The sequence below is a fragment of the Betta splendens genome, chromosome 10, assembly GCF_900634795.4.
Source record: "Betta splendens chromosome 10, fBetSpl5.4, whole genome shotgun sequence".
NCBI lineage: Eukaryota > Metazoa > Chordata > Actinopteri > Anabantiformes > Osphronemidae > Betta > Betta splendens.
The window spans coordinates 12237069-12256759 of record NC_040890.2 but is presented as its reverse complement, the minus strand read 5'-3'; the positions used below and the strand labels follow the sequence as shown (position 1 = coordinate 12256759).

Here is a 19691-nt window from a genome sequence, read left to right as displayed (position 1 = left end):
TAATAACCAGCCAGTAATAACAATCCAGAGAATTTGAAGCCTTGAGTCTGAAGTTTTTGCTTAATACTGTTCTTTTGAGCTTTTTTCTGCATGTTGGTATATTTAAATGAAGCTCCCCTAATTGTTTTTAGTATTACTAACATAATGCTGATGCAATATAGAACTTTAAATACTGTGATTTGTATAGAGTGGGCTTGATTTATTCCAATAACGGAACTAAAGAACCAGCGGAACAGAGGAACAGCTCCGGGGATGTTTTTAGTGACGTACCATTGACTTTTCCGGTCCACATGTAAACGCTGCAGCGTGACTTAAGTGTAGCGATAGTTAACCTGCGGTTAGCTCAGTCTACCGACATTTGTTATTAACACACATCTGAACCGTTGCCATTAATCTAGACTTCACCTGTAAACATGAAGCTGCTCACGCACAACATGTTGACGTCTCACGTAAAGGGAGTCACTAAAGGATACCCGCTACTCATCAAGGTAAACAGAAAACACCTGGTCAGCGTTACAGCTACTTCTGACACCAGTGACCTCAAACGTCACAGTTGCCGTTATTAGGAATAACAAAATGACCGAGTAAAACATCTAGTCTCTTAATGTACGTGTTTCGTGATTAGCTAGCTTGGAGGTTAGCACTCTGCTAACTCATTGCGACAATTTTGAAAGTCAGAGATAAACATTAATAAGTGTGTCTAGTTTTTGATTCACATTTAAGGTCCGGAACTGTATTATTTCAGAGAATGGGTGTTACTTTGTGACAATGCAGTCAGAAAAGGGAAATGAAACAAGCTCCATAAATATATAAATGCTGATGTTCCACATGTGTCCTATTTTACTTGATTGAATCTAAAAATGACTTGTGTGTAAATGTGCAGGCAACTGAGGTGAAGGTGAACGAAGTGGAGTTCAACCCTCAGTTTGTGAGCAGGATGATTCCCAAACTGGAGTGGAGCGCTCTGGTCCAGGCTGCAGATCAGGTGAGTGTGCAGCAGAAGAAACTCTGTCCAAACTGTAGTGAGGAGAAAAGTTAACAGGATGTGATTTATTCATCAAGCTTGATGTGAAAAGAGTGAATCAACCTGCTCAGAAGCACACAAAGGCCAAACAGCACTCTGTCCTTTTTAGAAAGTGTCATCACTAGGTTGCTGTTTTCAAATCATTGCATATTTGTTCTTAGCAAAAGATTGATTTTGATTGAACCTTTTTTCTTTCTACAGGTGGGTCAATGTCAAGACCTCCCGGCTGAGCTCGTGCCAGATTATGAGAAGAATGAAGAGTTCCTGAAAATAGTGCACAGAATCCTATTGGAGGTGAGAGTAATTCTTTATCGAACACCTAGGATTATCAGAGAGGGAGCTTATAGTTTCCTGTCTGTACTAGTTGGCGTTCGCAAGTTCTTTCATGTAGTAGCATCAAACACTTAACAATTATTTCAAATTATGTAATTCATACATGTACATCCTGTTTCTGTTCCTGGCAGTGGCAATTAGCAGCAGCACTTTCATGAGGGTTTAGCCTCCTGTTTTTCACTGATTTTGGAACCAAGTGTCAAATTATTTTATCATCAGTGACTTGAAAAGGAACATTTCTATATGGAAGGGACGTGGGCACGCCTTAGACAGACAGGCGTCATCAGCCTGTTTCTCTGGGCCTCAACCTGTCTTGGACTGCAAACTACTTTTTAATTGGTGGTCTCTCTGCAGACTGGCCTTGAAACCAAATTAGAAAATAACAGAAAAGTGAGTGTGTGCGCAAGTGGGTGACCATGAAGGCAAAACTAACAAAGAAGAGTTTTGGGTCTAATTTGTTGATTCGATTTTTCAGGTTTCAAATATAGATCACTGTGTAAAGACTCAGACTATATTTAGTTTTGCATTGACAGTCACGCATTCACACTATATATCAACACAGCATATGGTGAATGAGTTTTGAACCACTGGTTTAGCGTGAGACGTCATTACATTTTCTATTGTCCAGAACTAAAGATCTGGGGCTGAACCGGGCGGGCTGCGTTTTCTCCCTCTGTGCTGACATCTAGTGGTAGAGTCACGCTCTCGGTTTTGCGTGGGTGCGTTGCAGGTGGAGGTGATAGAGGGCTGTCTGCAGTGCCCCGAGTCAGGACGAGAGTTCCCCATCTCCAGAGGAATCCCCAACATGCTGCTGAACGAAGACGAGGCGTAAACGTCAGCACCTCGGCGCTTCTCCGACACACGGCGGGTGAACAGAGAGAGAGGAGAGGCTGGACTCTGGTTTGACTGGGTGCCCTGAGGAAATTGGCTTCACTGTTTGGCTTCTTGTAGTTTTAAGAGGCTGATTCTGCCAATAGTGGAAAAAGATTAGAATTAAAAAGCACGGAAACGTTCCCCGAGAATAACCCCCAGTGGTTTTATCTGTATTTATTTTTGTAACTGTTTGGGTTCGTTCTTTTTGTTTTTCAATAAAAGTGTCCAGATTTCCATGACATTAAAATTGTTTTAGGTTTTTGTGGAAAATATGCTTGCAGTTATATTACAGACATGCCAATTGTGTGTGCTGAGGCTCTGAACCCCATCTCGCCCTCTTTAAAGAAAGTGCTGAGGGCCAGATGACGTGGCAGTGGCCTGTCTATATTTGGATTTAAGGAAAAGAGACTGAACAAACTGCTGCCAGAAGTTGTTTTTGAGGAAGTCTTTTTTTTTTCTGTCTTAAGCCCAACATTACAGTGTGCACACATGGACGGCCCACCTGGGCGGGCTCCTGCCAGCTCCGATGCATCTGATCTTTTTAAGGTAGTTGAAAGCGTGAATACTAGTCCAGATACACAGATGAAGTGTTTTTCCAGTTGTGTCTGAGGTCTTGTGGCAGCAGTCAAGCCAGAACAGGAGTCTGTTCACAGGCCGTGTTATCATTTTTAGAAACCATGCCAGGACAGACGATGAAGGGGAGGGCTGCCCTGACCAGAAACCTTGAGGCAGCCTAAGTCTCTCCTACCTTTCCCTTCTACTTACAGCAATTACAGGCCTGCACCCGCAACTATAATAACGGCATAATGGGATGGCAGCAGAGCAGCAATAAAAGCCAACCCTGACAGATTAACAGTCCGCTCCGAGTTCTGAGCTGTAATTAACAATGAGACTGAGTAGGAACAGAGAAGAAAGGAGCTAGATTGAAAGCTTGAAGAGATAAAGATGAGAAGGGATGGGCCGTCTGATGTGATTTAATAACATTAGGATGGTCCTCTAACTTTCAGCGTGAATGAGCCTAAGCTGAAAATCAACACGGGCCCCGACGACTCAGTCTGCAGCTTCCTTTAGAGCATTTTAAGGATTACGTTTGACATTTTAGAAATATGCTTCTCGGCTCTAGTGCAAAACTCACACGGTCGATTTTAAATGGAAGATTTTTAGCTCAGCCTGAAACTCGATGTGTGCCGAAGAAATAAAGTGTCCTACAGCGCGTCCAAGCAGCATGTTATTACGTTATCACTGTCGTAATAAAGAGGTGGAGGACTCAAAAGCTCAGACTGGTGTTGGACGTACGTGCGATGGGCCTCAGGCAGCTTTACCTGCAGCGTGAGGGTGTGATTGTTTTTGAGGAGCGACGCCGCTGTACAATGTGTGCGACTCGTAGCGGGAGGAGGATGACTTGCCCACATAATCACACTCCTCATTCTGGTGGCTTCCCGCCCCACCATCACCCCTCCCTCCCAGACGCTTTCTGTCTGGGGCCCGGATCGTTTCTCACAGCACATCTGTGGGACACTCCACGCAGCAGGTCTCAGTGTTTCCAGCAGCACTTTGAGCCCGGCACGGATCAGACTGGACCTCATCTGAAGTGGGGATCTTTAGCTGACTGTAAAGGTTACATTTAAAAAAAAAACATCACAGCACAAGGACTTCTTTCATATATTTTTCTGCGTCATATGTTTTTGTATCGAGTGACGTCTTCCGTGTCGTGATGTTTATATGAGCCCACCAAGATTTTCCCAACATAAATCAAGTTTTTCCCCCCACGTTCCTGCGCTGCCTGCGTGTGTTTACCTACAGCCGTGAGTGACAGGAGCCGACTGGACTTTTTCAAGCCTCCACGGGCTTTTCTGGACGCGGACATGGGCCGGTGCCTCGCTCCTCGCGGGTCTAGTGGGGGTGAAGGCTCGGGAGCCCTGCCGCCGCGGATCAAGTGAGAGGTGCGGGTTTCTATTTGCAGCCTCTGCGACATGGGCTGAGCTCCCGTGGTGACTGGTTTCTCCCGAGATCATCCGAGGATGGACAGCGGCGAGCGGAGGCGGACGAACCCGTAACGCAGCACACAGGCTCACCTTCAGATACCAACACCTTGACGTGTGGAGAGAGCGCGCGCGCGCGCGCACCGGCAACGCTCGGCTGACGCCTCGTTTTTCGTTCACCGTCGTCCGCTTTGGCGCAAACGCTCCTTTTTAGACTTTCTTGCATGCGGTGAACACACGACGACGCGTGTTTATGTGTCTGATGTCCCTGTTAAAATGACCTAGCGCAATATATGGAGACTCGACAAGTGCGGTTTTGACCAAGGTGTCCAGTTAGAACTGGATATTGGTTTTTGGATTTGGAGATTTCCGACTCTTTACGCGCATATTTCTCCGAGTCTGCTTCCGTTCGGCTTCAGCTTCAGTCCAGTGGTTCTGACGGTTTCCTCCGGGTCTGCTCCACCGCGTCCTCGCCTCCCCACCGGACAATGTGGCCCCCCCGCCTCGCGCTGCTGCTGCTCCTCCGCTTCTCCGGCGTGTTCGTGGTGCACGCGCTCAACACGTGCCAGTCCATCAACCTGGACGCGCAGAAGTCGCGGCGCATCGAGGCGGTCCGCGGGCAGATCCTCAGCAAGCTGCGCATCCGCAGCCCGCCGGATGACGACGAGGCCCCGCCGCCTGGCCCGGTGCCCCCGGAGGTCATGCTGCTGTACAACAGCACGCGGGAGCTGCAGAAGGAGCGCGCGCGCCTGGCGGAGTCCACGTGCGAGCGCGAGAGCAGCGAAGAGGACTACTACGCCAAAGAGGTGCAGAGGATTGACATGCTGCCCACGCGCACTGCCACAAGTGAGTCCACGCGCGGGGCGCGACAGGGGTCCCACTGTGTGTAATGGTGATAATGATCTGTACGTTCTGTTCAGCAGTAGAATAGATGTTAACATGCTGCAGAGAAGACATATAATCTGAAGTAATAGTTGATTCCTGATGGACTATTATAGTTAATAGACATATGAGAATATCACATTTTATTTTGTGTTTTACCTGGGTAGTAACTAACATCAGAAGATGTTTCCTGCAGTAAACGAACTAGAATCTCTCTCTCTCTCCCTCTCTCTCTCTCTCTCTCTCTATATATATATATATATATAAATGAAACCGAAGCACCTGCACCTTCAGTTTAACTGGATCGAAGCCCTCAGAGCAGCGTTATGGGTTTTGACATGAAGTGTGTACAGTTAGAGCCACAAACGCAGCATCAGACATTTATTAAACATCAGATCTGACACATTTACTCACTGTAACAAAGCCTATAATTTGGTATAAAAATGCTCGTCTCTTGTAATTACATCCGAGACAATGCATCGGACCCACAGCGCAGTTGTAACCAGCAGTATAAATACAACATTGTGTAACAGGACATGAGATGATGGTTTGACTGTAGTCACCGCCGGTGCCGTTTCCCGTGCAGACGCGGTGCAGCCAGTAGCGCCCAGCCCCCACTACAGAGTCGTCCACTTTGACGTCAGCGGAGTGGACCTGAGCAACAGCACCGTGGTCAAAGCCGAGTTCAGGATCTTCAGGGCTCCCAACCCGCAGGCCCGGGCCTCGGAGCAGAGAGTGGAGCTCTACCAGGTAAAACCTCTGCAATGAACCCGCATCCGTCAAAGGTTTGGCCCACGAGGAGCGGGTTGTTATTGTTTTCTACAGTGACTCAGTCAGAATGAAGCAACATGAACCCAGCGCCCTGCAACCACACGCGGACTATAATATTTACAGGCAGAGATGTTTGTCAACCTCCCTGATTCTGTGTGCGTCTCTGCATCAGCTGCTGAAGCCCGACGAGGAAAGCACCTCCACCCAGCGCTACATCGACTCGCGCACCGTCCAGCCCAAGGCCAAGGGGGCCTGGGTCTCGGTGGACGTCACAGAGACCGTCAAGGACTGGCTCTCAGACCCAGGTCAGCTCCTCATAAAGCAGCATCGCTGCGGGTCCGCACGGTCCCACTCACCCTCCGTTTGTCGCCTTCTCCTTGATTCAGAGAACAACCTGGGGCTGAAGCTGGGCGTCCACTGTCCCTGCTGCACCTTCGTCCCCTCCACCAACAACATCGTCCCCAACAAGAGCGAGGAGCTGGAGGCTCTGTTTGCAGGTTTGATACAACTTGTAACTCATCGCCAACAATAGGGACTCGCGAATAGTTTCTATCATTTACACAATGAGCGCTGTGAGTATTTCTGTTTTGTTCTGCTTTTATTGGTGCAGATTCAATTTCACTCATAATGCAACATTTGCACAGATTAAAGTGTAGTTTTCAACCACGTGACAAGTTCCAAAACATTTAGTTTGAGCTTTATGAGTGAGAGAGGTTTCACAAAGTGAATTCTTCCATAAACGCCTCTCTTTTCCTTCTTGCTAACAAAACTGACCTTAAATGACCTTGATGTAAAAAACAGCCCCACGAATATAGAAAACTGTCATTATCCATTAAATAACTGTAATTATTGATATGAATCATTACACAACAGATTAGTCTAAAAACAACTGGAAAATTCTTCATCTTAACTTGGTTTTGCTCTTTTTCCTGCTCGATTAATCATCATCAAAGGCTCCAAAACCTCCCCATGTTAAACAGCAACATGGACTAAAAATAAAAGAAATAAAACGTTACAGCCGCTACAACAGTAAAAAGTGAAGTCAAATATAAATAAATACATATCTATACATTAACCAGACAAGAAATTTTACTGTAGAAGAGATGTTGACTTTGCTGCTTAAAATACAATTTGCTGATAATAGATGCACTATTTTGAGACTGTGGTTCTTCTATTTAAGTAAAGAATCTGAGCAAGTCTTCAAACGCTGCTCGGCGCGGTATTAATTCTGCAGATGACATAATGTATAGACGTCTTTCTAAGGTGTCTTCTGGATGATGAATCGCTCATCACGATACAGGAATAATGGAGCCACTGTTCCCTCACACACTGTGAAACTACTGAACTCTGTTTCTTTATTTAGGGCCCAAATTACGACACTTCCCTCAAGATTTACTCTCAGCTGAGCCAAGTCAGGGTTTTTTTCCACGCTTGGAAAAAATGTCAACTTTTGATACTGCCAGACAAGCGCCGGCTTGTTTTGAGCTGTAGCGCTCCTGCGCCCAGGAGCTAAAATCTAAAATTAAATTAATTAAAACTAATTATTAAAACTAAAATCAGTTAAAGTGAGAATCGTTTCTGTCATTGTATTTGTTAAATGACATTCAAATGTTCAAAACAAAATAGTCTCAATGTACATAAAAAAAGCATTCATTAGGAGTAAAATAACTTTAAAAGGTAAATAAGATGAAAAAACATTTGGGCAAACACATTTTAATCATCCACATTAGAATAAAAAAAAAAAGATTTTACAGATTGATAACACACATCTCTTGTGAACAACTCTAATACCTGCAGGTGTGGATGACGAGCAGCTGCGTCGGATCAGGAAGCCGGGTCAGGTCAAAGGCCAGGCCGACTTCAGCACCAAGACGCCGCACCTCATCCTCACCCTGCTGCCCAGCGACAGAGTCGACAACCCGGCCAAGAAGAACCGCAAGAAGAGAGCGGCCGCCGCCGACACCACAACCTGCTCCCGGTAGGCACACAGTCGCCTCCCCGCGTCCGGGCCGTGTCCGGGCCGCGTTTCTGGTCCGTCTCTGGGCCAAGTTCGGTCTGTCTCTGGTTTGTCTCTGAACTGTATCTGGTCCATCTCTGGTGTGTCTCTGGGCCGTCTCTGGTCCTTTCCGGACTGTCTCTGGACGTTCTCTGGTCCATTTCCGGTCCGTCTCTGGTCCGAGCAGCACCTGACGTTTCTCTCTGTTTGTCCCAGTGGCTCCGACCACGGATGCTGCCTGCGCTCGCTCTTCATCGACTTCAGGCGGGACCTCAACTGGAAGTGGATCCACGAGCCCAAAGGTTACAAAGCCAACTTCTGTGCCGGAAACTGTCCTTATCTGTGGAGCGCCAACAACCACTACAACATGGTGAGTGTTTGAGGAGTTAAACCCGGCCGAGACTGACATGCATTAAAGCCACGGTATCGAACCTCCTTCTTGCACGAAGCTTGAACCTCTGAACTCAGTTACGGTTCATAGGTTGTGGTGGATAAACACCACGGTTAGCTAAGGTTGGCTGAGCCCACAGTCATAATGGGCTGTCACCTCGCACCGGTCTGTTTGTCACAGACCATTGCAGAACTCTCTGGGTTTTGCTTGTTGATGTGTAGGATTTTCAATATATTTGTAGTAAAAGTGCTGCATAGAGGCATTTTCCTGCTTTAAGTTGACCTGTCTGTAATGAATTTGCCTACACAGCTTTAAAGCCCCTCAAAAAGCATTTAGCCGTTCCTGTTCATTATTAATTCTTCCCGACTGGATACGCATGCTCACGCTGGCTGCGTTGGGGCCGCGCTGCTGTGGTTTGGTCAAAGGAATAGTTTGGCTGTTGTGGGAACGGACATTCCTGCAGCTGGTTAACAGCTCAGCAGGAACCCTGGAGGTGAAGCGACTCAGACAGAGCCTCACCTGGGACGCGGCCTAGAGAATCACAGCTTGTTTTGCGCCTCTGATTTTGTATGGATGATAATTAGTCTAAGTGCTGGTTGCCAGATGTTGTTAGTGCTGGAAAAACACAGGCCTCTTTATGCTAAGCTAAGCAAGTCGGCTGCTGGCTGTAACTAACAGACGCCAGATACGGAGAAATCTCCTCATCTGACTTCATGTTTCCCAGCACGTTGGCACTTTCATGAAGGCAGAAATCTTTAACACGTTTTGCTCATAGACGTGAGCGTTGGAACTGATTCTGTCGCCCAGCGGAGAATCGGCCCGTGTGGCCTGGCAGCGAACGCGGACAACACCACAGCTGTCATCGGCTGAGCTTCAAACGCTCCTGAGCCCCGACCGGCGCCGCAGCGGTTCCGTCTGGGCCCCGTCTGATGCTTGTGTGCATGCGAGCGATAGCTAACGTGTTCACGCCTGTCTGTGCCCCCGCTCAGATCCTTCCCCTGTACAACAAGCTGAACCCGGAGGCCTCGGCCTCGCCCTGCTGCGTCCCCCAGGACCTGGAGCCCCTCACCATCATGTACTACATCGGGCGCTCGGCGCGCGTGGAGCAGCTCTCCAACATGGTGGTCAAATCCTGCAAGTGCCGCTGAGGCGGGACGAAGAGGCGACGAAGAGGAGCGGCCGGCGGCGCCAGGCTGCGAACGGCTCCATCCAGGACACGAAGACGAGAGGACAAGTGGAGCCTCTGTTCATTAATCTCCGCTGTTTCATCGCCATTAGTTGACTTTTGAGATGTTATTTTTTTACGCTACCCGACCCTTTGCTCCAGTTCTTGTCGCGCATGACAGATTTTCACATAACGTTCCGTCTGATAGAGGACACGGCTCCATTAAACCCGCATGTGGACGTTAAAAACACGAGCCGCTCTCTGAGACCTGTGCCCCTGCGGCCGTGGGCGACGCGGGAGCGCCTGCTTATTTGCTTGGGGTCTGAAGGTGTTGATAGGAAAGAGGTGGGGTGGAAAGGCCTCGCAGACAGAGGTCTTCAGGCGACGAGGGCAGGGAGCAGATAGAGAGAGAGAGAGAGAGAGCTGTGTCCAGGCTGAGGCCCTGCCAGCTCGCTGCGGTTTCAGCCTGAAATCTGCCCGGCGTAAACAGGATGTGAAAGATTTCCAGACACCAACCCGACCACTCACGGAACGCTAGATTTAAATGCTTCCCTCATCTCCTCTCCCTCTCTCTCTCCCTCTCTCGCTCGCTCGCTCGCTCTGGTGCTTGAGGTTCTGGGATTTGTGGTAGAAGGAGAGAGGGAAAAGAGAGGCTTTGAAAATGAGACGTGGGATGATAGGGCTGCATTTGGAAGGGCTGCGACTTTGGAAGGTGGTATTTTGCAGCCTTAGCAAATTTGTAACTATTTGGGTCCGGCTCTAAGGTTCCATAATCACACTGTCATGCTCATTTTGTGAATGTGCGTTCATTATCTTATTGTAAAAAGCTGTTGACTCATTGCCGTCCTCACGCTATGATTATCTCCTGTCTTACCTATGTTTACCATCAGCCTCGCTGACGCACACGCAGAGTCTCTCTACACCCAAGTATCCACATTCACCACGTTTGATAGAATGTCTACAAGCTGAAAATAAAAAACATCCCCAGTGCTCTTTTTAAATATAGACTCTCTGGTATGTTAGTGGTTTGTGTGTCTTTGTGTGTGCGTGCATGTGTGTGTGTGTGTGTGTGTGTGTCTGTGTGTGTGTGTGTGTATCCGGTGAGGTCATGTGTGATAGCACAAGATTCCCTCGATTTTTTTCATTGTGATTTCTGCTGTGTCTATGAAAAACATCTGTAGACAGATGTTGTTCCTGTGACCCTGAGCGTGAGGACGGCGTCTATTCCAGCGTGCGTGTGGGGGGTGCGTGCCTTTTTATAGTTTTGTTGCAACATTTTAGTTAGTGTGAGAATATTTGGGTTGGTCCTCGGCTTCAAGGGGCCGGTTGTGGGTAAAAGGAGGAACACTGAAGGTTTAAAGACCCCTTCAAATGATGTTTCTAATGAAAGTGACAGGCTTTCAAAGCCTTGGCAGACGTCTGTGTCCGTTACTGTATTATTTCCACATTTTAATAGTCTGGACTCTACAATGATATGTTGATTACAAAAAGGAACAGCCAGACATCAACCCACTAAAGACAAGATGGCCAAGAACACATGGGAGGAATTGAGTGATGTTTTAATTTTGGTTTGTTGTTCCAGCAGGAGGAACGACACCAGACTCTTTGTGATTCTGAAATCTGGAAACGTGCTTTGTGGCGCTCGCTGCAGTAAAAAAAAAGACGTTAAAAGAAAATTAGTCCCTTTTACACCAACAGTTTCTTTGCAAGGGTTCCAGTGAAAACGATTCACAGTTATTTTAGAGAACAATTTGTTTGTGCCAAACACATTATTGTTGAGTGTTTTCAGGGCTGTGAACACAACAAGCTCGGCTATATTCGTCTGGACCATCCAGTTGGGGTAAAAACACGGTTTGGGGTTTTTGTGAATCTGATGGTTACCAGTGAAACAGCATCTGTGGTGGACACTGAAACTGTAGCGTGCAGATGAGCATTTAAACACAGCATCTACAGGTTGGTCTGTGTCTGTGTTTGTGTGAGACCAATGAAGCTCTGACGGTAAGTAAGAGAAAATGTTTTTCACTCTACACATTTAACTGCATTTGACTTCATGCTAAACTTCACATTTCAGACAAACATTGAAATTGTTGCTTGTTAAATCACCAAATTTTATAAAAATCTGGATTCTAATAGTGACGATTGTATGATGATGATGATGATGATGGTGCTGTACATACTCTGTTTATCGTGTTGTGTTGTGTGGTCAGGCTGACGTCGACGCGTTCTGGTCATTTGATTTATTTATTGTATCTTTTTTTGTTCTTGTCACATGATCAGCAGCAAAAAATGTAATATACCCAAACCTGCATAATCAATCTCCAAGAACGTTTCTAATTAAAGTATCAGTAATAATCAACATATGAAAACAGGAGCCTTCTCTCTGTATGCCATGTTTGCTTTAAGTTTGATGACCTGTTTATAGATTTGAAGGATGTAGGAGTTTTACATATATTGATGTTAAACTGGTACTTTTGACTGTGGTTTTCATTGTTTGTAGCTGTAAGGGACAATTCATTGAAATTAAATGTCCCAGTGCAAACAGCTGAGTTAGTGTTTGTGTTTACATTCTGCAGGAAAGAACCTGAAAGTGTCCACATCTAGAAGCCTCTACAGACGCGTGACGTTTTCCGCTTTTTGGGTGAACTGAGCCTTTACTGACACGGCGCTGAGCTGTTGTCCGTCTTTACCGAGGCGTCAGATTTTTCTCCAAGCTTCTTCTGTTGTTAAAATAGCTTAAAGAGATACAAAGTGCTCTCCAGTCGTCGCAGTAAATGTTTTTTCTCCAAGCCGCAGCGAGAGCGCGGCCTCCTTCGCTCGCTCTGAGTGTGTTTGTTGGGGTTCTGCTGCTCGGCCTGTGGTGCGGCTCCCTCCCCCCCTGAGTAAACTAGCCCCAGCATCTGTTAGTCCTTTCCACTTAACTACCCCTTGCTATATTCAACCTGTACTTATCCCACGGTGGAGCGCTTTGCTCCGTGTCACACTGGGTCCCACTGTCCCGGAGAGAGAAGTCTGCTGTGGATGTTATGGACCCCCGCTCGCTCGCAAACACGCACAGCAGCGTGCTGCATAAACCCTGCCTTTGACCTAGAGTGGAGGGAGTGTGTGTACAGCGCTCCCCACCCACCCCTCCGGCCTGTACGGCGTCAGACTCAATGACTCTGGTCCTTCACTCGACCCAGAAATGTGAAATGCAAAGGGCTTCTGTCCGTCTCACGTGCACCTCATGGTCCGTGTCGAATCCTGGTCAGGTCCAGTCAGGATGTCACGCCACGCCGGCGGTTCCGTCGACACGCAGCTCTCCAGGAGACGATAAACACGACACATTAGTCGCAGAGCCGGAACCGAACACAGGAGCAAACAGAAGATAGAGATCTGTGGGCATCACAGCGGCACCGGAGGCCGAACCCACGCAGCCGAGCCCACGGAGCCGAGCCCATGAGGCCCGGCTGTTCTCTGTTCAAACAGAAGACGGCGACATTTCTGTTACACAATCCAGCCCGTGTTGGGCTGAACCCGCTGCAAAGGTTAAAGTCATGCCACAACTCAGGAAGAGGAACAGACGGGTTAAAACGTCAAAACAAAACAATACTATTCAGTTATAAAAATCCTAAATATGGCAACAAGTCAATCTCTGCTAGGTGAGACACAGAACAGTTCAAATATATGTATATATAGTATAAAACACTTAGGCAACTTTAGAATGTTTATTATTTGCCAAAAAGCAGAAATGATGAAAAATGATTTGTCGTTCCTGGAAAGAACCCAGTTTGTAAAGTGGCCTTTTAGTCTGTGACCCGGTTCAAGTCTCTGGAAGCCTCATTGTTTTATCACAACGCGAAGCAGAAGAGTAAAGTCAGACGCGTGACATCGCTGATGAGCCGTGGTCGGCACACGCGCACAGTGGACCGTATGAAAGTCCCGATCCGTCCAGCCCTCTGTCAACACATGACAAAATACGCAGGAGCCTGAATGTGAGTGTGGATTCAGTCGGTTACTTATTTTGGCGCTGGCGGAGGGCACAGAGCCACCGTGGCCTCGCGCTGTAGGTTCTGGGTCTGAGTAAGCCGGGTTCATCCAGGACTTCCAGGGGTTCAGGCCGTTCCACGTCTGCGGCTCCTCCGTCTCTTCACAGGCCACAGAGGCGCTTCGTGTTGTGCGCCTGTTTCACGGCGTTGGCAGAAGTGTGTTATTATTTGAACGGAGCTGCTGCCGCTCGGCGCTGGACTTCGCCACGTTCGCCTCACGAAGTCGACTGCAATCTGAGATTTAGTGCAGAATGCGTCTCAGCGGCTGAAACACACATCACCAAAGTCGATAATTATGTGTAATGATGTCTGGATAATGATGTGAGTCATCGCCTCCTGAAACCACTGAAGCCCATGATCATCTGTTTATAGCAGGTGTGGCTGAAGTCCCTCATTTGGAAGGTGTGTTTCTCGCTCTGAATTTGCTTTAAAAGGGTCAAATTACCTTTTAAATCCGAGAAAGTGGAGTTTCTAAACCCGTTTCGGTTTGTCAATTGCTAATTTGACCATCTTTAACTTCTTGAAGACTTCTTAAACTTCCCCGGAGCCAAGCGAATGTCTGTCGAGCCGTGCCAAGTCACAAAGCAGCTGAAGTCAAAGCGCTCTAATACTGTCGAAGCGTATTCATAGCGAGGCTGGAGGTGGAGGTCAGTGTGTCAGAGAGCGGGTTCTGGCCCAGGCAGCTCCTCCTGCCGGGGCAGGTCCGGTGCAGCGTCTGGGGGGGGTGTGGGGGGGTTGGAGGGCGGCTGCATGTCGCTCCGGGGCCTCCTCGCCTGCTGCTGCGGGGGCTGTGTCCGGAGGCTCCTCCTCTTGGGCTTCCGCGGGCGCCTCCTGCGCTCCTCGCTCGCCGCCGCGGGGGCGCGGTCGCTCAGCGTGTCCGAGGACTCGTCGATGTACGCCAGGTTCTCCCCGAAGAAGTCCAGCAGCTGGCAGCTGGCGGAGGAGGCCACGTTGAGGGGGTGGGAGGGCAGGAGGACGGAGTGCAGGGAGCAGGGCTTGGGAGAGGGGGCGGAGGCGAGTCGAGGCCGGTGAGGAGCGGGCGCCGGCTGGACGCCGTCTCCTGCCTCAGGCGCCGCGTGCTCCTCTGGACTCGGGTCCGCGTTCTGTTGCGCCGCGTCGGGCCCTGAGGCCCGCGCTCCGCCCTCCTCCATGCCGCTGGCGGTGTGACACTGGCGGAACTGGGCGAACGGCTCGAGGGACAAGGAGACCGAGGAACCGTCGGACCCGGAGCCGAAAGGCGACTCGGACCCAGACAGGGATTCTCCTGGCACGGCGGGCGTGTCCAGCTCTGAGGCGGAGCGGGCCACGGGGAGGGACAAGGACCGGGCCAGGAGGTGAGGAAAGGACCTGGCGTCGGCCGGCAGGTCCGGAGCGAGGCCGGGGGCCTTTAACGCCGCCCCCCCGCCGGCGGCGCCGACCCGCGGCCCGGCCTTGGCCGCCAGCGTCCTCTCCAGAGACGAGCGGGCCTCCAGCCGGCTCATGGAGCTGGAGAGGCCGGCCCAGCGGTTCGGCAGGTGCCCGTTCTCGGATGCCCCCCGGACGTAGTATCCCAGGGTGCACTGGGCCCCGCGGCGGATGCGGCGGCGCTCGCTGCGCTTCCAGCGCCGGCGCTGCAGAAGGAACGGGTCGTTGAACTCCAGCGGGTTTGGGATGCGGAAGTCCATGGACATGTTCTGGATGTTCTGGGTCCAGTCTGTGGCATGGGCCCGCAGCTCCTCCATCTGCCGGGGGGAGAGGAGAACATGGGAGGCGGGTCTGGGCAACTCACGACTCAATTGAATCTCACTGATTCCTCACCTCAGCTCGAGTCTTCTTTGACAGCACACGCAGCCAGTTCGCGATCATGGTGAGGATGGAGGCAAAGTAGGCGAGGCCGAACACGATCCACAGCCACACTAGAGGCTTGAAGAACATGCCGCCCTCACGGCCGCCACCTGAACACAGAGAGAGGTGAGACAGTGTGTGTGTGTGTGTGTGTGTGTGTGTGTGTGTGTGTGTGTGTGTGTGTGTGTGTGTGTGTGTGTGTGCGTGTGTGTGTGTGTGCATGTGTGTGTGTGCGTGTGCATGCGTGTGAGTGTGTGTGTGTGTGTGTGTGTATGTGTGTGTGTGTGTGCCAGTACCAGGTACAAAGTCTCCGAAGCCGACGGTGGTTAATGTGATGACCACGAAGTAGAGCGACTCCAGAAACGACCAGTCCTCCACTTTCTGAAACACGACTGTCGGCACAGCGAGGAAGATCAGGCAGCCAATCAGGATGGAGAGAACCGCAGAGATGACGCGCACAGTCGTGGGTCTGACCTTACGCTTCTGGCAGAGAACCAAAGTGGAAAAGGCAGACCATACTATAAATCAACTCCATGGGCCAACAACTAAACTAAAATATAAAGCAGGGGCCGGGCCTCATCCGCCTGAGGACCGCTTCCTGGGCGGCACCGACCAGTCTCACCAGGAAGAGCGTCTCGATCTTGGCCACAGCTCTCCGCAGCACGGTGCCCATGTGGTCGCCGACTCCAGCCAGCAGGATGCCGAACATGGGGATGCCCACCAGGGCGTAGCACACGCAGAACAGCTGGCCGTACCACGTCCGAGGAGACAGGTTCCCGAAACCTGGGGAACGGATCAGCGCTCAATAAGCAAGCTATGAAAAATGAAATAATTGCTGCTTAGATTTCTGTTTCGTCAGGAAGCTGGTCATGCGTTCATCTGACTGCCCTCATCAGTGAGGTGTGATTAACACAAGGCTTACAGTCAGCCACTGCTGCATACAAAAACACACATTCACTTGCATGCAACAGTAAAAAGAAACAACCAGCAACTTAATCTGTCTCCTATTAATAGTCTCCACGTCAGCCTGTGACCTAAGGGTCCGTCTCAGAGCTGGAGGCTTTGGAAGGTGCTGCCGCCTACCTATGGTCGTAATGATGGTACCACAGAAGAAGAAGGCGGAGGCCACATCCCAGCGACTGGTGAAGTTGGCGGGGAGGCTGCTCACATCCAGGCCGGCGTCCACCGCAGACACGACTCCCTGCAGCGGAGACGCACACTCAACCTCACGTTTATCCAAATGTGAAAAAAACACACAGCAGATGTGTAAATAATGCAACGCAACTCAATTACAACACAATTATGGAAGTAGAAACATAGTAATAAAGGGTATAATTTCACCCAGGCCAAGTTATTTTGCTGTTCTGTGTCACACGTGTTATAAAGAAACTATCGGGTGTGTTTTCAGAAAATTGCTACAGATCTTGTTTGTTTCGGTTTGATCTCCAGGCTGTGATGTGAAAGGCCACCAGAGTTGGGTTTGTGTCCAGCGATACCTTGACCAGCTTGTGGAAGTCCAGCTCGGTAACGCAGGAGTTATTACCAAGGAAGTTGTGTTTGGTTTTAAGGAGGTCTTCATAAGCAGAGCTCTCCTTGGGCGCCTCCAGGGTGCGGAAAACGAGCGCTCCCATCACCAGGTAAAGCATGACGCCCATCAGCAGGGCCCAGACCGTGGTGCACCTCATGTTCTCCCAGCCCCTCCAGGGTCAAAGGTCAGGGCTCAAAGGCTCAGGGCGGCCATAACAGGAAGGAGAACGCGGAAAGCTGGAAACAAGCAAGTTTATTCAACCAAGAAATCAGACAATTAAGAATGAATAAATACCATCAAGATCTTTGCAGCTGTGTTAAAAAGGATTTTGGCTGTACAGTATGTGTTTCCTCAACTGAGGCCCTAAGAGGAGAAATTCAGCTGAAAGTCACTATTATACAACTGTTCTGTACTTTCCGCCTGAAAACAAATTTGTCCCTCCAGATAGACCATCTTGTTTGCTCCGTGTCACAGGGACGTACTGTGTGATGCTATGAAAGCCGCGACCTGTTTAACTTGCAGCCTGTCCGGAATCGCTTGGGGGGGCGAACAATAGGAAGCCGGCAGCGCTAGCTGGGAAAGAGCAGCGTCTCCATGCAATCACCGGGTCGAACCTTCCTTGTCAGAGGCTTGAGGTTTAGTTTAGGAACCTGAAGGAACCTTAAATGGGTCCTGGAGCCCAATAGAGACGCTACCTTAACTGACGTCAGGAGGTCGTCCCATGGTAAAGCTCGAATCAGGTGACCGTGAAATGTTTGACTCCTTTGAGCTCTCGGCCTTCAGTGTTTAACCAAGACGACCGTCGGCCCGCTTCTTTCTCGCTTTGATGAGAGCATAAAGGAACAAAACAGCTTTTAAGTTGGCACGTTTCCCTCTTCCTCGCGCTGTTTCATCAGCGGGGCATGAGTGGCATTAAATAAGTGCTCACAACACAGAGACTTTGTCATAATAAGCAGGGAGAGGCTGACACACACCAGGCCGTCCTGCCAGCAGCCTCACAAATGATTAGGCTCAGCCGAACCCGCAGGCATACGTCTTAACACTATTCAAAAACAAGTTCGGTGCTTATCTGCATTTGGCTTCTAATGGGTTCTTTGAACTGTGTTTGGTTTTGCGACACACGCACGCCAGGATTAGGGGATTTCACTCTGGGTTCATCGTTCGGGCCTGACAGTGTCCTGAGATTTGCCAGAGTCGGGCCGACTGTTAGCATTCTGTGCTAATGGACCGCTGGCTCTGCTCTGAGGGGCAGCCGTGCTCTCTGCCCCTGGATTCAGCGCCCACATATTATTAGTTATCGCTGTCTAAACCTCTGCTGGCATATTTTGATATTTTGCTAAGATATTGAGTGAGAGGGGCTTAGAAGGAGCAGAGCTGTGGCTGAAAGAACGATCTAATCCTAAGATAAACACTGGGGCAGGTGCCGCAATAAATCATGAGGTGAGCTGTTTGAAAAAGGAGCGTGAGGCCGCGACAAGACGCGTGTGGGTTATTCTAAAGTTTACATTCAGGACAAAACTGACCAATGCAAGCTCAACTACAAAAACCAAACCATCATGTTCTATTCAGGGCCCATTGTCCAAAATCCACTGTACATTTAACTGAATAGTTAGAACATAAAATCTATTTAAGGTTGTTTGGTTAAAATGGGAAACCTTGTTCTGCGTTTATGTTTTTAACGGGAGTCGGTTACTTTGTTTCCTATGAAATTCCGAAGTCAGAATTCATACATCATATGATGATAATAAGAATCATAGTTTATTTTGCATTTACTTGTATTTAAACAAGTAAAGCGTTGGGGTCTTTGCATGACACAGATGATATACAGATTTCTTTCCCACTCAATTATTTGTCCCGGCAAAGCAGCAGCAATGAATAAACAGCCTGAGGCTGAAGCTGGAGCATCCACTGAAGGATTTACAGTGCCGTGTAAAATACAGCTCCTCTACACAAATTTACCCCTGAAAGGATTTGCCTTTTTTCTAGTGAGCTAACACTGACGTCAGTAGGAGATCACAGGTTACAACTCCGCTTCTCTGGTTTCATGCTCTGGGAAAAGAATGATTCTCAAAAGAATGATAGGTCTGTTGTAGGCTACAGACGATTTACAGAAAGGCAAACTGTCTGAAACTTTGCTCCAAGGCTGTGAAACCGAGCAGGAATATTTGTAGTTATATCAGCCGCAGCGACGGTGCTTGCAGACGCAGAATTGCTCCATTTTGTTTCAAACTAACCTACATTTTACGTTGTCTGTAGTATCGGAGTGAAGATAATTTGTATGAGCACAGATGCTGGATCAGGGACTGACATGTCTATTTAACCCAATAACTCAAATTAAAAATTTAAGCATGACTAAATCTAAATCAAATCAGCATTCATACTCAAAAATATATTAAAAACTGAGCGTAACAGAATTGAGCTCTTTAAGTTTTAATTTAAAATAATCCCTCAAAATAGTGAACTCCTACCTTCAGTTTGATGAAACGTCGGTACGCAAGTTCACCTCACGCAGCATCGTCCTTCTGCCATTCAGAACTCCATAAGTACGCGTGTTGTCACAGCACATGTGTCGTCTCCTTGGAAGGTGTTTCCCCATTCTCATGACCCTACATCACTCCAACAAGGGAGGAAAGACGGGAGGAGGAGGAGGGTTAGGACGGGACAAGACCGGGGCGTGAGTACATTTGAAGTCCACTACAGCGCTGAGAATCTGGTTCAGTGCAGTCACTGTGGAGGAAGAGGAAAAAGGCCTGAGTTTCCTGAGGTGGACGTGAGGGCGTAGCTCTCCACATCCTTCAGGGCTCCAAGCGCCGTCTTTTTGGGAAGTAAAGAGACACTTGTTTCTTTAGGATCAGAATTATGTTCCACGTGTTTGTCTTGCACTTGAGATGTAGTGT

At 48.9% G+C, this 19691-nt stretch overlaps 3 protein-coding genes across 5 annotated transcripts; 2 read left to right on the top strand and 1 right to left on the bottom strand.

Annotated features, from left to right (window-relative positions):
- The first annotated feature begins 239 nt into the window (after positions 1 to 239).
- On the top strand, positions 240 to 2469 carry trmt112 (tRNA methyltransferase activator subunit 11-2). Its single transcript, XM_029165623.3, has 4 exons — positions 240 to 488; positions 884 to 985; positions 1226 to 1318; positions 2088 to 2469. The coding sequence occupies exons 1-4, from the start codon at positions 414 to 416 to the stop codon at positions 2187 to 2189; spliced, it is 372 nt and encodes a 123-aa protein (XP_029021456.1). The 5' UTR covers positions 240 to 413; the 3' UTR covers positions 2190 to 2469.
- Positions 2470 to 3707: 1238 nt separating this feature from the next.
- Positions 3708 to 11619, top strand: tgfb5 (transforming growth factor, beta 5). The gene is made up of 7 exons (XM_029165619.3): positions 3708 to 5058; positions 5681 to 5844; positions 6038 to 6170; positions 6252 to 6362; positions 7663 to 7843; positions 8078 to 8231; positions 9242 to 11619. Exons 1-7 carry the CDS (start codon positions 4701 to 4703, stop codon positions 9398 to 9400), a joined length of 1260 nt encoding a protein of 419 aa, XP_029021452.1. The 5' UTR covers positions 3708 to 4700; the 3' UTR covers positions 9401 to 11619.
- On the bottom strand, positions 11163 to 19626 carry kcnk4a (potassium channel, subfamily K, member 4a). Of its 3 annotated transcripts, none has more exons than XM_055512262.1 (7): positions 19263 to 19626; positions 16763 to 17030; positions 16350 to 16467; positions 15889 to 16049; positions 15563 to 15746; positions 15240 to 15376; positions 11163 to 15163 (listed from the first exon to the last, which is right to left on the bottom strand). In XM_055512262.1, the coding sequence occupies exons 2-7, from the start codon at positions 16949 to 16951 to the stop codon at positions 14099 to 14101; spliced, it is 1854 nt and encodes a 617-aa protein (XP_055368237.1). In that variant the 5' UTR covers positions 16952 to 17030; positions 19263 to 19626; the 3' UTR covers positions 11163 to 14098. The 3 variants fall into 3 exon arrangements, with proteins under 3 accessions (XP_055368237.1, XP_029021450.1, XP_055368238.1); XM_029165617.3 differs by having other exon boundaries at positions 15563 to 15749; positions 19263 to 19624; XM_055512263.1 differs by lacking the exon at positions 19263 to 19626 and having other exon boundaries at positions 15563 to 15749; positions 16810 to 16995.
- Positions 19627 to 19691: the final 65 nt, after the last annotated feature.

Bases quoted from the DNA above. Each gene is read 5' to 3' on its own strand.
- kcnk4a (XM_029165617.3), bottom strand. From the start codon at position 16,951: ATGAGGTGCACCACGGTCTGGGCCCTGCTGATGGGCGTCATGCTTTAC. The intron at 16,468-16,762 runs GTATCGCTGGAC...TCTCCGCTGCAG, and splicing joins ACTTCCACAAGCTGGTCAAG to GGAGTCGTGTCTGCGGTGGA. The intron at 15,164-15,239 runs GTGAGGAATCAG...TCCCCCCGGCAG, and splicing joins CAAAGAAGACTCGAGCTGAG to ATGGAGGAGCTGCGGGCCCA.
- trmt112 (XM_029165623.3), top strand. From the start codon at position 414: ATGAAGCTGCTCACGCACAACATGTTGACGTCTCACGTAAAGGGAGTC. The intron at 986-1,225 runs GTGAGTGTGCAG...TTCTTTCTACAG, and splicing joins TGGTCCAGGCTGCAGATCAG to GTGGGTCAATGTCAAGACCT. The intron at 1,319-2,087 runs GTGAGAGTAATT...GGTGCGTTGCAG, and splicing joins TGCACAGAATCCTATTGGAG to GTGGAGGTGATAGAGGGCTG.
- tgfb5 (XM_029165619.3), top strand. From the start codon at position 4,701: ATGTGGCCCCCCCGCCTCGCGCTGCTGCTGCTCCTCCGCTTCTCCGGC. The intron at 6,363-7,662 runs GTTTGATACAAC...TAATACCTGCAG, and splicing joins GCTGGAGGCTCTGTTTGCAG to GTGTGGATGACGAGCAGCTG. The intron at 7,844-8,077 runs GTAGGCACACAG...TGTTTGTCCCAG, and splicing joins GACACCACAACCTGCTCCCG to TGGCTCCGACCACGGATGCT.